Raw genomic sequence first — 16,871 nt, 5'->3', positions numbered from 1 at the left:
TTAAATATATTTTGTCCTACCACGGGCAAATTCGCATGATAATAGGACAATGATGATTGTGATATGTATGAATGGTTGTTGAATCGATTAAGAGACCTGACTCTCTGTCATCTTTAGCTATCGTAGAACATGACAATTGTCATATCGTCCCGGTAGGTTGATTACAAACACTCTGTAGGTGTGGAAAATTGTTCCGCTAGTATGGAAGGCCAGCAGGAAAAAAATATCAAAAAAACATTTATCAAGCATAGTACGGAAGCGTCTATGTGACACAACTTGACAAGATAATTATCTTGCCATGTCGACTTATTATCAGCATTATGTCAACATGACGATATAAAATATCTCGCCAAGACAAATGAACAAACAAGTCAAGATGGCAAGATAAATTATCATGCTAAGTCGACATACCAAAAATGGATGTCGTCTTCGCGAAATAAATTATTATGCCAAGTCAATTTAGCAACAAATTAATGTCTACATAGCAGGATATTTTTGTCACGTCCAGTTGACTTAACAAACAATATAAGTCAACATGGTAAGATAAATTATCATACCAAGGAATAGTAATTTTTGACACCGTATAATTTAAATTATTGAAAAGCATCCTCGGATGGAGAGGAGGGCGCCCGAAATTAAAGGGAAAATTAAATCTCAAAAGACCGCCGACAACCGCCGCTCAATAGGGATATCCAACTAGATTGCCCCGCAGGGCTACAAAGAACCACAAACCGCGAAATTTGGATATCCAGCTAGATTGCCCCGCAGGGCTATAAAGAACCATCAACCGCGAAATATGGATGTCCAACAAGTTTTAACTATAAATTAGCCCTCGATAGAGGGCAAAGCTTGAAGGATTAGGGAAATTATAACCACGTCAAGTTGACAAACAATATAAGTCAACATGGTAAGATAAGTTATCATACCAAGTAATAGTAATTGTTGACACCGTATAATTTAAATTATTGAAAAGCATCCTCGGGATGTTGAGGAGGGGGCGGCCCGAAATTAAAGGGAAAATTAAATCTCAAAAGACCACCGACAACCGCCGCTCAATAGGGATATCCAACTAGGGCTACAAAGAACCACAAAGAACCACAAACCGCGAAATTTGGATATCTAGCTAGATTGCCCCGCAGGACTCAGGAACCACAAATCTTGAAATATGGATATCCTACAAAGTAAAACCACAAACCGCGAAAAACTGCCAACAACTGCCGCTCAATAGAAATATCCAACTAGATTGCCCAGAGGGCTATAAAGAACCACACACCATGAAATATGGATGTCCAACAAGTTTTAACTATAAATTAGCCCTCGATGGAGGGCAAGGCGTGAAGGATACGGAAAATTATAACCACGACCCCCGAAAGACCTCCAACAACCGCCTCAAGAGAGATATCCAACTATATTGCCCACTAAAGAGGGCTACAAAGAACCACACATCGCGAAATATGGATATCCAACATGCTTAAATTATAAATTAGCCCCGATAGAGGACAGGGCTTGAAGAATAAAGGAATGCCACGAACCGCGAAAGACCGCCAACAACCGCCGCTCAATAGAGATATCCAACTAGATTGCCTGCAGGGCTACAAAGAACCACAAACGGTAAATTTGGATATCCAACTAGATTGCCCCAGTGCTACAAAGAACCACGTACATTTTAGTTATAGGTATAGCTTCATGTACTCGTATTTTTTATTGTCATAAATCAAGGATAATATTATTCAAACTTCTATTTTTCGCTTTATTCGTCTTCAGTAATCGGATGACTTTTCAAGCTTGGAGCTACTCGGCTTCATTCATAAAAAAAAAGAAATCTACCAAAAAACGTTGACAACGTAAAGAAATCAGCAAGTTTAAAAAAACCCACCTCGGCTCACTTTTTGAAACTTGGTCCCATTTGTAAAAGATACTGATTTAAACTTTGTCTTAATTATCAACTTAAAACATTTCCCGAAGGGTTATGAATCTTTAATGTGCCGATGCGATATATTACTTAAAAGTTGTTAGCATTCTGGAGCGATCAGAAAGGTTATTATGTTGTTCTTGGCCAATATCCTATATATGTTTTGTTTTATAATAATAAAGTTCATGATCAATGATTGAATTAAACGAATAACAAGTAGGCATGTTAATGGCAATGATGCTAAAAAACACCGATTTGCTGTTGATATTCAAAATGGGACCAAGTTTCAAAAAGTGAGCCGAGGTGGGGGCTTTTTAAACTTGCTGCTTTCTTTACGTTGTCAACGTTTTTTTGGTAGATTTCATATTATAAATATAAGCACATTATGTGCTGCAGTCAGTAAGCCTTTTTTTCTGTAAAAATATCAATTTTTATTTTTTTCAAATAACAAACAACAAAATAATGATGAAAAACCAGTGGTTCCTAAGATATTTCTGTTGTTCAAATGTGAAAAGTTGATCAATTGTTTTGGCTATATTTTGCATGCATGATCAACATGGGATTCATTTTGTTTCATTAGGCCATACATCGGGGGTACTCAGTGGCAGTGCAGTGCTGCAAACATGGGTCTCATTTGGTATATCAATGGCCCCTTTCTAGACCAATTTCGGTATTTGAATTGGTCTTTTTTTTATAATTTTCTCAATTTTTTTCTGAAAAATAGCCCAATTTGCATTAAATTAGGGTGAAATTTTGACTATTGGTATATAGGTGGATCTACTGCCAAATTCTCAGCATCACATCCCTACCCAAACCAAACTTGAGTATATCCCCCTGGAATCTACTTAAGCATACAAGTGAACTATCTAAGCGATGAGTGTTTGTGTCATCAATTATTTGTGAGTAACCATGGTATTAACTGTGACATTTTCATATTATTTATTTACTTTTTCCTTCATTTTTTTCATGGTGATATTTATTAATATTTTACCATCCCATTAGATAAGAAATAGGTCATAACAAATAATTAATGAAACATTTAAAGGAAGGAGGAAAAGTAGAATAGAAATGAGTGTAAACACTGTCCAAAAATTTAACCAAGAACAACGGCAAGCAAATTCACTACGAAATAAGACCATGTGCAGGCCTTCAGAACTCTTTGCCAACCAGAAAAGATGGCAATGTTGGAAAACTCTTAACTAAATTTTACCCCGTAATATTGATGTTGACCAAATTCATGTTTAACATTAAAAGTGTTTCATTGGGCAAAATGTATGCCAAAATGTGTGCATTGCCTGGATGCACTGGTAAAATAATAATGATCAATTCCTTCTATCGATTAACCGAGCTGTAAAACCTCAAAGGCATCTCAGATCCAGATATGAAAGACTCATCCAAATTCCCGAGTGGTATAAAAATTCCATATTTTAATATTCATAATTCCATCTCTGAATGATCCCTATGTGTATGAGCCATGTTTTCATAAGTTGTTTCAGCACCTCCGCTGGGAGTCGATCAAAAACAATGTCAGTGAGGAAAGTTTGCATGTTTTGATTGAGAGGAGCACGCCTAGCCCTGCCTGCTCGCCTGGTGGGACTCACCTTCGTCTAATTATGTAAATGCCTAGATTCTCTTTGTAATAAGAGAGGGGGATACCCTTAGCCAGCTTTCAATACAAATGCAATTTGACCTTGTGCTGATGGGCTTATAGAGTTATCATGTTGAGTAAGTTGTGACTAAATTTAGCAGATTTGTTTGTAGGCTATGCTCTATTTTCCCAGGCTGTTTTCATGATACTGTGCATGCCATACCTAACCGCATCTGCAGTCTGTGGCCCTCACGGACTTACCGATTTCAACCGAGCGTGACGCAACCTCTCTGGATAGTATACTACCGTATTCGTCCGAGTATAGTCCCACGTTCGAGTATAATCCCACCCCCCCATTTGTCGAAAAATTCCAGAAAATTGTAAAAAAAAAAAAAAAAAAAAAAAAAAAAAAAAAGGTTTTTTTTTTGGTTTTGGAGTGTCCCTGGACCTAGACCTAGATGCTAGGATAATTCATGGTTGACCTAAAAAAAAATAAAAATTTCAAGATATTTTGTATTTTTAATATGAAAATTGATAATTTGTATTCATGTCATACTCTATTAATGATTTCAAAATGCATTGAATTTGAATGCATTTTGAAATCATTAATAGAGTATGACATGAAAACAAAGTATCAATTTTCATATTAAAATACAAAATATCTTGAATTTTTTTTATTTTATTTTTTTTTTTAGGTCAACCATGAATGATCCTATAGCATCTAGGTCTAGGTCCAGGGACACTCCAAAACCGAAAAATAAACTTAAAAAAAAGAAATTTTTTTTTTTTTTTTGAAATTGAGTATAATCCCACCCCCAATTGTGAAAAATGTTCACATAAAAAACGGGTGGGACTATACTCGGACCAATACGGTAATAGCATTAGAGCCCGAAAGTAGTGTTAGCCATACCGATTATCTATTATTTTGATTTATTAATTTATTGCAAAAAATGATAATTTAATGTGCGGAACAAGTGACTATTTGATTCACAATTGTTTTACAACTTACAAGTATATGAAAGCAATGAAAACTCCAGGATGAAAACACACAGGATTGTGATGTGGTAGACAACAGGGAGTTATGAGCTAAACAACTGGCAACCCATTTATCCCCTGGTATCAGCACAGTCATCTCCTACACAGCTCCACACCACCACTCAATAACTGTGTTATTGTGTAGATTTGCCCATTCACAATTTCAGTGTAGTGGAACCACACACAACACAACCTGTCTCAAGTGGGTATTGGCTGTGCTTGCATTGTACTCTGCTTAGTCCGATTATTGGTAGCTCTGTGAATCATTATTAGTATGCGAGAGATGGGACCATGTGACTGGTTCATAGTGAATGTGATCAGCTGTATTTTGTAGCAGACTCATTGAATATATTCATCAATTATGGAAATTATCTACTTACAAGGCTTATAAACAAGTTTTGGACTGGTCTAGTTTGAATTCCAACAACACAAGTATCTGATTATACCAGTGGCAAACTGCCCAGACAGACCCTGTGTCTGTGTCGTGGATATACATACCGGGATTATTGGCTGTATGGTGAATACACTCGTGCACATTGTGCTAACGTGAGGATACATTTTGTCAACATACTGCAGATTGAGTGTGGATATATATACGGAGGATATTATGATAGCGACAACGTGGCCTTATGTGGATATATTTAATTGGGGAACTCTGAAGAGGTAGTTTACCCCTGCACCGGTCTGTGAATGAGCCGATTAACAAGAGATCTGAGAAAGATGGAGGGGAGACAGTTACCGCCTGTGCCTATTTTACCACCACATGAGGTAGGATCTTGAGCGGGGGAAAACAAGATATAAATTTGTAGTTTTGTCTTATTTTTGACAAGTCTATGACTATGTTGTCACAGCACTGCACTGTGACTCTAAATTTTGTATACAGTTTCATGTCAGGCCTATAATAATATATAGCGAAATGAGAATATATCGCAACTTTCTTAAGCTAGTCAAAAGCACTCATGAATTGTGGAATACAAAATGGGATGACACTTGATCATAAACAAAATAAAATGAAGTCGCATATAGGCCTATAGTCTACATTTGTTTTACTAAGAGAACTTTAGCTTCAAATCTGCACGTACGATAGTTAACCATTCGATGCTAGAGTCCGTTCCCTGTTGCTATCATTTTTTGGTCACTCAGCATTGACATTTTTTGCAACGGATGTTATTTATTCTGTCAATGTTGAAATTTCGATATCTTTTAAGAAAAAATTGCCTATTTTGAACAGTTCCAAATATTGTTGAAGAGCAATTTAAGCAAAATTTGTCGAAGAGCATGCATGCGATCGCCTGTCGCGATCGGCTGTGTTTACTTCTGAACTTTATTTCTTTACACAGTGTCATGCTTCAACAAATCCAACTAGATTTCGAATGCAATGATCTAAGCCTCGAATGTGAAGCTCATCATTTGTGGCTAGACTTCTCGAGCAACATTTGTTTAAACCTACTGTCGCCCAGCAAAACAACAAGAAGGCAAGGACGGGTCTGGACATATAAAAATTGTGGCGAATACTAATTCTCCTGGTCAACTTGTTTTAAAGCTTAAGATTGACATTTCACTGCAGTGTATTCACCACACTATTTCACCACAATATTGAATGGTAAAAATAAAACTTTTCAAGCTTCAAATTGAATTAATACAAGGTATCCCAGCCCACATGCACACCCTCTAAAAAGAAGCTAACAATAATAAATTGTTTGGGGTGATCAGTTCTGGTTCATTAGTGCTCAAGAATTTTAACAAAATAATACCCAACAAGTTGCCAAAGTTACCAGGCTTTATCCTATGAAAATAATCTTCAACAGACTATCGGTGTACAATCTATCTATTATGAAAAGAATTGATGTTAAGCATGATATGATTTGATCTATACTAATGTATACTACTGCAACAAGTAATTGATACAGTAAAATATTCTCTTAAAAATTTAAGATCGCAGTTACAACAAATTGTTTTTGACTGAATATTCAAAAGTTTTAAAAAGCTGGTAGCATAAATGGATAGAGTGTCCATGAAATCTGAAGGTCCTGGGTTCGAATCCCGTTCCGGCACATTCTCTTGCATTTTTTAAAGTTGGGTTATATGTCCCGGTCAGGATTTGTATAATTTCTTGTCTTGTTTAATTGTAACATGTGAGATTGGTAAACTGTTCTTTCTTTCTTATTCAATTATTATTGGAATGGAATAAGTTAATCAGTAATTAATGTCTATGGATAGTATCAAAGCATACTTTATAAATTCTAATTTAGCAATTAATTATTCACAATCTAGATGATTTATGTAAATTAGATCATTAGTTATTCACACTTATTGATTTTTACAAATTATTATAAATAATTAATTATTCACACAATAATTTAGTTGCAATTAGTTCTCAGTACTAATTAAGCTATTTAATTTCGCTAGTATTTAGTTTCGCTATTTGCCAATGATTGACCACCATTTTTGTGGGTATTTAATTTCGCTAATCTAGCAATTCATGTTTATAATTCATTGTAAAACTGTCAAATTTGTGGGTATTTAATTTAGCGAATTACGGCTTCTAGCGAAATTAGCAAAATTAAACCCCAAGTGAAATTAAGAGCATGGTTTTACAGTATTTCCTAGCAACATGAATGTTTTATTAATAACTTAATGTTTCATGGATGACTGAAATTGCAATAGTACATGATAATATAAGACGTTGTATACAAATCCCATCGGTATCACGTAACATTATTCCTCCCAGATGTTCTGTATTTATGATGTTTAAACTGAGCTACAAATAGTGCATAATGATGGCCGATATTCTGTATAAAACCTAGACAGAGCTATTCTTGTACGTATTTCACATCACTTTGCCTGAAACAATGGCTGGTAAATGCAGCCATGCAGGTAATGGGATGTACCTTAGCTACAAACATGTTTGCCTGATTTCTGTTGTTAAAGGAAGGTTTGTATCTGTGTTGTTAGTATTCAGCATACAAATGTAGCTTCATATAAATCCAATTCAGGACACCAATCTGGTTTCAGGGGACGCAGGACATTTTTTGAAAATTTTCAATGGAAATTTTAATGCAAGAAAATACAGATGTAGCTTTGAAAGGAAGCTAATATTAGAGCTAGAGGTATCTCACGTGTACTCCAGTTGTGTTGCCAGGATTGGGGGGGATGGTGATGAGGCAGCTTTCAAGGGGGGCAAAATTTGAAAATGGTCAAAAAAATGGGGGACAAGATAGGTAAGACATCTCACAAGGAGATAAGCTTCCCTTCCCCCTTCGATATGCTACTGAACTGTACTCTCACAATCATCTCATTTGAGTCGAGTACATGTATATAGGCCTACAGTGTACACTGATATACATGTGCATGATATGATTCTGTGACATTCCGCATTTGTTTACATCATGTCATAAAAATAGATAAAAACCTTTCACCGTGGTCATATGTCATTGCAATTGTTTATCAAAATAGTTCACATATTGGGTCAATGGTAATATTATCTAAACACTTGAAATAACTGATCTTATTCATACAAATATTTGTCTTTATTGAATAGCACTTCTTTTGAAGTAAACAAACAATAATCAGAACAACAAATAGATCAAATTGATGCATTCAAATTCCAACAAAAATATTTAATCTAATTTTGTGCATGTCGACGTTGGGCAGGAAAAACCTCCTGTGTTATTGGCCCCTGAACATGTTTAAAGCAAAACCTCCTAGGTAACTTGTTGGCAGTTTTGTGTTAAACATGTTCAAGGGCCAAAAGCACAGATGATGTATTATTCAACTGGAAAGTACATTTTGTATTATGGTACATGTACATTGCGGTACATTGAAATTCACATTTCTTTTACCAGAACATAAATATTCCTGATAAAAAGCGTGGAAATGTGAAGTTCATCACAGTCGTGATTCTCAGCAGGGAATTGAACATGAATGTTACATTCATGCTGTCAGTCCTTGCAGTGAGAGGATACTGAGTGTTGATGTGACCTCATTCATGCAAGGAATGGAATAAAAGAGAATGTACAAGTATGGAATAATTTTTCTCAAGTACATTGTGTAGCAGGGTGCATTTAAAGTTACCAAGTGAAGGAGTTTTGATAATGGGATCGGTGCATTTTATAAAACATCAGAGATGCCACTTTTCAGGTTTTAGCATGAATTCAGGTGTTTTTTTTTAGTCCTAATTCCTGCATTTTTATTCATTTTCAGTCCATTTTGGGGCTTTTTTGCCTACATTCACACTGCTTTTTCAGGTTTTTCTAACCAGTTTCAGGTTTTTTGAGTGAAACTGAGTGGCATCTCTGTAACATGTATACATACATGTACTCACATTTTCGAAACATAAAATACATGGCTTGTGAAATCTCCCTTATCCAATTTCCAAACGGTTACATTTCAAGCTGTTTCAACACATCACATCAAAGCTCCCATTGGGCGCCCCATTCCTTTTTAAAGGAATTTTTATGTTTCTCCCTTTACTGTAAAGTGTGCTGAGGCTTGTGGATCAACGTCTAGGCATTGTGCCTGTGCGTAGCGCACTATAAATCACTGCGCTTTTTTTTTGGCTTTTTGAGACAAAACCTCAAATGGATCATTAATTTGCTCTTGATAAGATTGCTATCACCCTTCAGGTTTTGTGTAATTAATTAATTACACCAGCTCATTGAAGCTCATCTGCTGTAACGAACAAAAGATTCCTGCATATCGGATGGAAATTGAAATTGATAACGAAGTACGCCTGATTTATTATTCAAATATCTAGAGCAAAGTAAATAGCCCGAAACCAGGCAAGGCAGACAAAATCTCATGTAAAATGCAAAATCACACCCAAAATTATTAATAATTCTGTATCATCCTGCTTGACCAGTGGGCCTGACCACTATATATATAGTGAGTCATGCTTGACCAGTGGTGAGTGGTTAAGTGTCCCTTGATCCAGAGGTGGACAAACAGCAAGATGTAATGTTGACATGCTACTGTGCGCAGGTGAGAAAACAGTTATGAGTCAAAATTGCAATGTTTTGATGAAAAAATAATCAATTGCAATAATCATGCATGGATTATCCCTACTCACATGGTATTCTAGTTGAAACCCATACACCCCTATGGAAGACATTACCTTAATCTTCTACACAGGGAGTGTGAATTTCAAATGGGGTTACCTGAATGGGTGACTCCATTTGAAATCTACACCCCCTTTATTAGAGATTAATGTTGTGTCTTCCATAGGGGGTGTATGGATTTGATCTGGAATAGTCATGTACCTGTAGAAAGCATTGCACCTTGTGACTCATGGTACAAAATGTAGATGGATAGATGTGTCCATCCCTTCACATCATTTAAGCTATCTATTATACGCTTGTCTTTTGGACATGACCATGATGACTGGTACATGTATTACATTATGTTGGGGTGAACTAACACATGCCTGACTGTGTACGTATCCATGAGTACAAATGTAGCATTTATATTATACCGTAATCTATATTTGGAAAACAAAGACAATCCATTGTACAATGTAATTTGCTACATGGTACATGTATATATAGTAAGCGACATTAGCAAGAACAGCAATGATGGTGACAATTGGTGTCAATGGTTGTGGTGGTATCAGTGATGGATATTGATGATGTGAAGATGACAATGATGGAGGTAGTGATACTGTTGGTGGTGATGATGATGATGATGATAACACAATGTCAATGGAAATGACAATGATTGTGATACTGAGATAATCAAGTAGTTGATTATCAGATACCTCAATTATGTTTCCCTGTTTTAGAGTGGTATCACTATCCGTATCACTATCAGTGCTCAAAAGATGTTTTGGCATTGGAATCACATTACTTAGCATTATCTGGGTCCTGATCTTATTTATGGTATACAAATCAATAAAAGGGATGCTAGAGTAATAAACTGTATTGTCAATATCGAAAATAGATCAATTTATTGTTGGCATCTTTTAATTTGTGCACCACTACCACAAGACTCATTTGCATTTGCAGTATTCTCTTCATTTCAATGCACAGTAAAATATGTGCTAGGAAGGCCATGGTCAATTTTGAAGTGCGCAATAAACAGTAGTTTAAGGATGCTCGGAGCGTAAGTAATCAGTTAATTCTGATTGGCAGGCTTGTTAAAAGGCAGTTAATTTGTCTGTTGAAATGGGATTAAACCAGTGCTGGAATATTGCAATCTTATTAGAGCACAGACAGTTCTACTCTTACTGTCAGTTAAGATAAATAATAGTATGCCATATGGACCGCATTTCCCACCCAATTGGGTGCTACTTGAAGCATCCAATTGTACTTTTTTGGTTTGGCGCATCGTTTGACAAATTTTAATTGTCTCAAAATATTTTTATAATTAATTGCAGTTTTAGGTTTGTTCAAAGTGGTTTATGGCTTTTTGAAAGTGCAGAGAAAGTAAAAAGAAGTGTTGGATTTTTCCGCCCAAGTGAGTGATTTCATGCCATTTGGATTGAAAAGCACCTGCTTGGATGTTTGGATTATTGGGTGCCTTTCGGTGTGGCATGGGCCACAAGCACAATGCAGTTCATTAGGGCCAGTACTACTACCAAGTTGGTAATTGTGTGCAATTTGAGGATGAAAAGCACCCAATTTGGAAGGATTTGGTGCTTTTAAAACATTCAATTTTGCTAAATTGGGCCAATAGTTGTTACTGCAATTTGGGGATGAAAAGCACCCAATTTGGAAGGATTGGGTGACTTTAAAACATTCAATTTTGCTAATTGGGCTACTTAATAGTTGTTACTGCAGGGTGTTGCTTCAGGTTGGAGATAATAAGCTATGGCATCCAGTCTTCCCTCAGAGAAGGTATAAAATACCAAACAGTAAGTAGCTTATAAACTCAAAGGTGTGTTTATCCTAAATTTTCTTGTCCGTTACATTAAGAGAGATTAACAAAAATGATAGAATTAAAGTTTGAAATTAGATTAAAATGAGAGGTCATTGGGGTCGGATCAAACACAAGTTTGGACAGGCCCAACGCAATGTAAAACGATAGCTGTATACGGAATCGGCCAGAATCCAAGGAAAATTGAGATGTGATACTGTCTTAGTTCCTCGTCACTGAAATGGCGTTATTTTGACTCGCAATGCACTACATGTACTGCTTGGGATATAAGCATAAAATGAAGAAAAAAAACCCCTAAGACAAGAAACACCTTCAAGTTCCTAATGTGCACTCCCACCCAGACACCCCATCCACACCCACACCTGCCCACCCATCCACCTACAATGTATGTGTACCAGCAACCGTGGACATTAACCCACCCTATTGAGGTGCAGACACACACATGCCTTAAGCCCAACCCGCCAGGGGCTTTTTGGCAACAGGAAGGGGAAGAAGGAGGGAATAAAGTGAGAAAACAAAGAAAGAAGTTGTTTGGTTTGGGTGGGATTCTAACCTGAGACCCCTCGAATGCATGCCAAGCACTGGGTCGGTGACACTTTGCCACGGGTCTTGGGCTTCTCTGGCCAGCGAAACCGTACCTATATCACTTAGGGCGATTGCATCATCACACCACATGGGATGCACACACGAACAGCGCATATATCAAGTAGTATTTTGTAGTACTCAGGCGTGTTATAGGGTTAATGTGGATTATCCAAATGTGGACCTACACATAACCCTGTCCCACCAAAAACAGTTACAATGGGGGTCTTATGCTGTTTTGGATCTAGAAGCACTGTCCTGGAACCATGGACATCCGCAGTTCCTGTGTGTGTCCTCATTTGCAGGTGTTTACAAAAGCACATCCACACACCCCTACACCCCCCCCCACACACACACACATGTAAAGCAAGATACCCATTAATAGCCTCATGCTGCATCATTCGATACAACATGGACAAGACTGCACGTGTATCACTTTTCAAATATTTATCGGTGTTTTGTTGTGGCGTCGGACAGAATTTCAATATCCGTTTGTCTGTGAATATTAGCTGGATGGCCACAGACCTTTGTTAGATCTATAATATAAGGTTAGCTCGCATGTGACTGCATGTACATTGTGACATATGGGTGGGTTATGTTTCATACCTCATATTTTATAATTGACACTTTTTTTAAAAGGACAAGTAAAATTGTTACAAACCGATATGATGCGATATCAAACAAAATGAGTCACATTTTTCCCCCATTTGATATTATTGCCCATTTCTCAGATACAATATCAGAAATAATTATGCTGAAAATACCATCAAATTGGAATTGTGGTTCCTGTAAAATTGTATATTCAATCAAATACAACTTTGTTAAAATAAATAGAAAATATACAAGCCTGTATTTTAGCCAAAATGACCCCATAGTTTTTCAAAAAAATGAGGAAAGAAGACTTCACGTTTGCTCTTTAGTATTAATGGTAGCCCATTTAATGAAAGTTTTTCTTGACAACCTTTTATAGAAAAGATACATCAATGGAAACCCCACTTGGCTGCAAATACCGGATGCACTCATACTTGGCTCCCCAACTCCCGCAAACAAGAAGATGGGCTACATTTACACTAATCTGCGTTACAATGAGCCGATTTTAGTCGGACCTTGACATTTACCGCTAAATCTATAACATGATAAGTAGCTTTTCTAGAGACAGGAAGATAAGTGACATCGCTTGTATCAAGGGACTAAAATCTATCTGTTTTCATTCTGTCTCATACTGGTCATAAACCTTACACGGCATCAATTTATAGGTTATAATGACCACATATCTAAGATTGATCAGGAGGAATTGTGTTTCTCTTAAAAATATCAACATATTGGATGTACATTGTATCAGGTGGACATATCAAAATGCCTTCTTGTAAAAGTCTTGATATAAAATGAATGAAGATGATCAGGGTAGTCCTATGTACACATTATGAGAGAATATCTGAATTCAATCGGTAGCCTCAAAAGATCAAAATGTGCCCTGATGATACATTTGGAGTTTGGTTAATGAACCGTAGGAGTCCTTTGTCCTTTGGAGCTGTCATGCTTTATGCAGTTCAGAAGCTTCGAAAGAGTATGGGTGTTGTAATGTTAAATTAACAATGATTACCGTCCTGAGGCATAGTCTAGATATGATATGTACCGAGAATATTTCCAAATATGTAATATAAATTATGAAACTAGTTGTGAAACATTGAACTTGTATTCTGGACCAATGGACTGACCGTTATTTGTGCAAGCAACCGACTGATCAATGTTTGCTTCAAGGTATTTGCAATTCTTGTTCCGACCATCCTTGGGAAATTAATGTATCCATTCGCTATGTGTTTGCCCATCTGGGAAGAGGAAATTGTTCCAGCATATCCTTTAACCCCATAAGAACTACCTGCGGATTGGCCAAAAAGAAGTTTTCTTATCAATTGGCCCAATCAGCAACATTGTTAGAATAATTTCACCATGCAAAAAAATTGGGGTGAATTATTTGCAAAGTTCCATTCTGATTGGTGATTAAAGTGAAAATATCATGTAATTGACCAATCAGATGCAATGTTAGATCAGCAGGTAGTGCTCAGGGGGTTAAGATAGCCAATATTATACTTGTATAGAAAAAACACTCAAGATGCAAAGCCAAGAACATTTAGAACTGGGGATGCAAAGCAATGAACTTGAATTGCAGACCGCAGACTCGCTAATGTTTTTGCAAGGAACGGACGGATCAATTTTTGCCTGGAGGCATTGATAGATCTTCTCCATCCATCCTCCCCATCTGTATGTGTCCATTCTGGTTTTGTTCATTCATCTGGGAGGAGGAGGAGGTGTGGAATTTATTAGCAAATTGTTATTGATAGCTGGCGGTGATGTCCTGCCCTGGCTGGCCTTGGCTTATTATTGTATCTTGTCAGTAATGATGGTATTAATTGTATTGGTTTCTAGTTTAGTGCTGTTGCAATTATTGATAAATGGATAATTGTTTGACTTTGTTCACCGCCATGCTAAATATAAATGTATTCACCACACACAAAAACATGCTCGCTTCTAGAAATGTGCATTTGTCTACACCATTTTTGTAAACATTTTGGTGAATAGAAGGGAGATTAAGTAAAATGTTCTTGCTGGATCACTAATGAATTTTATTTAAAACAATAAGATGTACTATAATCATTTTGTTTCATGTACATGAAACATTTACTTTTCCTGGCACCAACAACATTGCTACTGTCGTTTGGCCCTGCAAATAATTACCACAATTTCACAAACTACCATATTTTGCATATTGTATAATAATTATTGTAGCTTGAGTCATGTCATCATCCCATCCCCATTGCTATCCAATGACCTACATTTTGTTGGTGTCAAGCTTAGAGTTGGTAGAGAAAACTAATACTAGATTTATGCTCAAATTTACTCTCAAACTACCAGGATGATTTTAGTGAATTATCATCTACGAATAAGCCTAAATGATGAGTTCTACAATATGGCAATCAAGTTAATGCGCAGAAAATGAATTGACAGACATACTATGGATGGCAAAACACATGGTGAGACTGAGTCATTTTGGTAAAAATCTGTTACAGGCATAGGGCTACTAATGAGTCAGATGGATCATCATTTTGCATGCAGTTAGCTTTTTCAGAGCTTTTCAGCTAATTTACTCCAATACCATCTGTTTACGGAGCAAATTGATAGTCTTTTGTTATCGAGGGTTCATTTGAGGTGAAGGTAGCTCAATTAGGCAGATAATAGTCCCACAATTAGAACCGAGTATTTGTTGTTTAATTAAACCATATTCCTGCACTGTTGAATGGGAAGAAACCACAGAGTAGAAAAGAAGCCAGTGGATTTCTTCCTTTAATTGCCTATCTGGTTCTTAATGCTCTGCATGCTTGCTTTTTCTTCAACATATACATGTTAAAAGTCCAAGTTTTGAGATATTTTTTTCAAAATATCAGCTCTATCTTAAGGATCACTGAACCAATATAGGTTTGTTTGTACTCATTTTAATGCATTTTTCATGCTGATTCCAAATATTGTCATGAAAATTTACAATTCTGAAATTTTTAAATTTTTAAAAAAATGAACCTTGTCATCTGCGGTCACTACCCATGTGGAGAGAGTTAATGTCATGTTGGTTCCATTTTGTTAGGCTGGTACCTCAAATTGATCTGTTGGAACAAAAAATGGGGCTAGGGGAGCAAAGTTGTGATGATAATTTCTGAAAGATTGCCATTCTGTTGCACTCCATATTCCATAGAACAAGCCCTGTTGGCAAACTGGGATACCCCCTGAATAAACAAGCAAAGGGAGCAGTGAGCGCTGTTTCAGCCCAAGCACAGATCCTGGAATTTCTTTCCAGGATCTGTGGCCCAAGCTACATGTTGTTGGTCATCTCCGAGGCTATCAGATGCCACTGACCTGGTGCTATATACATGTACATGTACTCCCATTCATGGGGCCTACATGTATATGGCACTGACCTGTACTCCATCCCATTCATGTGGCCTACATTCTCACATCTAAAAATTGCATTGCACCTTCTAACTCAATACTCTGGAGTGCTGTGGCTTGTAATTCTTGAGAGCAGTCCTTTGAAAAGAGTTTGTTCTTTATCTCAATACAACAGACACACAGTTGACAAAACTACTTGTCCTGTGTAGTAATCATGCCCATCCATCACCTCTAGGGCATAAAGGTGACATGTGAACTGTGACAGTGACATTGAAGTCTAAACTCATTCATTGAATCTTGTGATAGCATTAACCTTTAGATAGGGTTCACTAACTTGTGAATAAAATGCAGGTGTATCACTACCAAGTCAATTGATGGGTGGTTAGAAGATGGTAACCACCAGAAGGTTAAAGGCCCAAATACCAACCCAGAATTACTAAAAGTACTACAATGAGTCAGTCCACTTTCTGTGAAGAAGATCAGCTTTCTATTCCCTTGATTATATCAAAAGTTCAGTTTTAATTTATTTCAGCAATTAATCGCAATGTACAATGTATGTAGATAAAAATTATTTTCCCAATTAGGCCTACATGTACAATATATTGAGGAGAGAGGACTACTCATGCTAGTTTGTATGAGGAAACATTTTTAAAGCATCATATTTTTGTGATGGCATTTTGATGTTCGGAATTGAACCGTGATAAACTACAATATAAGGTACCGGTATACTAGTTTCGGAAATGTTGGTGTTCACCCACATCCCTGGTTCATCTTCTCCTATTAAATTGGCAGTTAGTATGCTGGTGGTTTATTTCAGACTCACATAACAGCCCTCCCCCAAATATGATTGGCAATGTCCATATTAAATGTTTAACCCTATTCAGATGTGCATTATTATCAATTCAATACTGGTCAGTCTGTGCATGGAGGTAGTAGAGATGGTCT

At 36.7% G+C, this 16,871-nt stretch overlaps 1 protein-coding gene across 4 annotated transcripts in view; it reads left to right on the top strand.

Annotated features, from left to right (window-relative positions):
• LOC140141894 (colorectal mutant cancer protein-like) overlaps window positions 1–16,871 on the top strand; it is a 532,683-nt gene that overhangs the window by 397,649 nt on the left and 118,163 nt on the right. The window contains exon 1 of one of the 4 annotated variants that reach the window (XM_072163770.1): window positions 4,666–5,303. The exons of the other annotated variants lie outside the window; for them this stretch is intronic. Within the exon in view, the coding sequence (XP_072019871.1) occupies window positions 5,226–5,303 (78 nt within the window). The 5' untranslated portion in view covers window positions 4,666–5,225. Of the gene's footprint in view, window positions 1–4,665; window positions 5,304–16,871 lie in introns of those variants that run through there. 4 annotated transcript variants of the gene reach the window in all.

The sequence above is a fragment of the Amphiura filiformis genome, chromosome 20 (genome assembly GCF_039555335.1).
Source record: "Amphiura filiformis chromosome 20, Afil_fr2py, whole genome shotgun sequence".
Classification (NCBI taxonomy): Eukaryota; Metazoa; Echinodermata; class Ophiuroidea; order Amphilepidida; family Amphiuridae; genus Amphiura; species Amphiura filiformis.
This window is presented reverse-complemented; position numbering and strand designations above follow the sequence as displayed.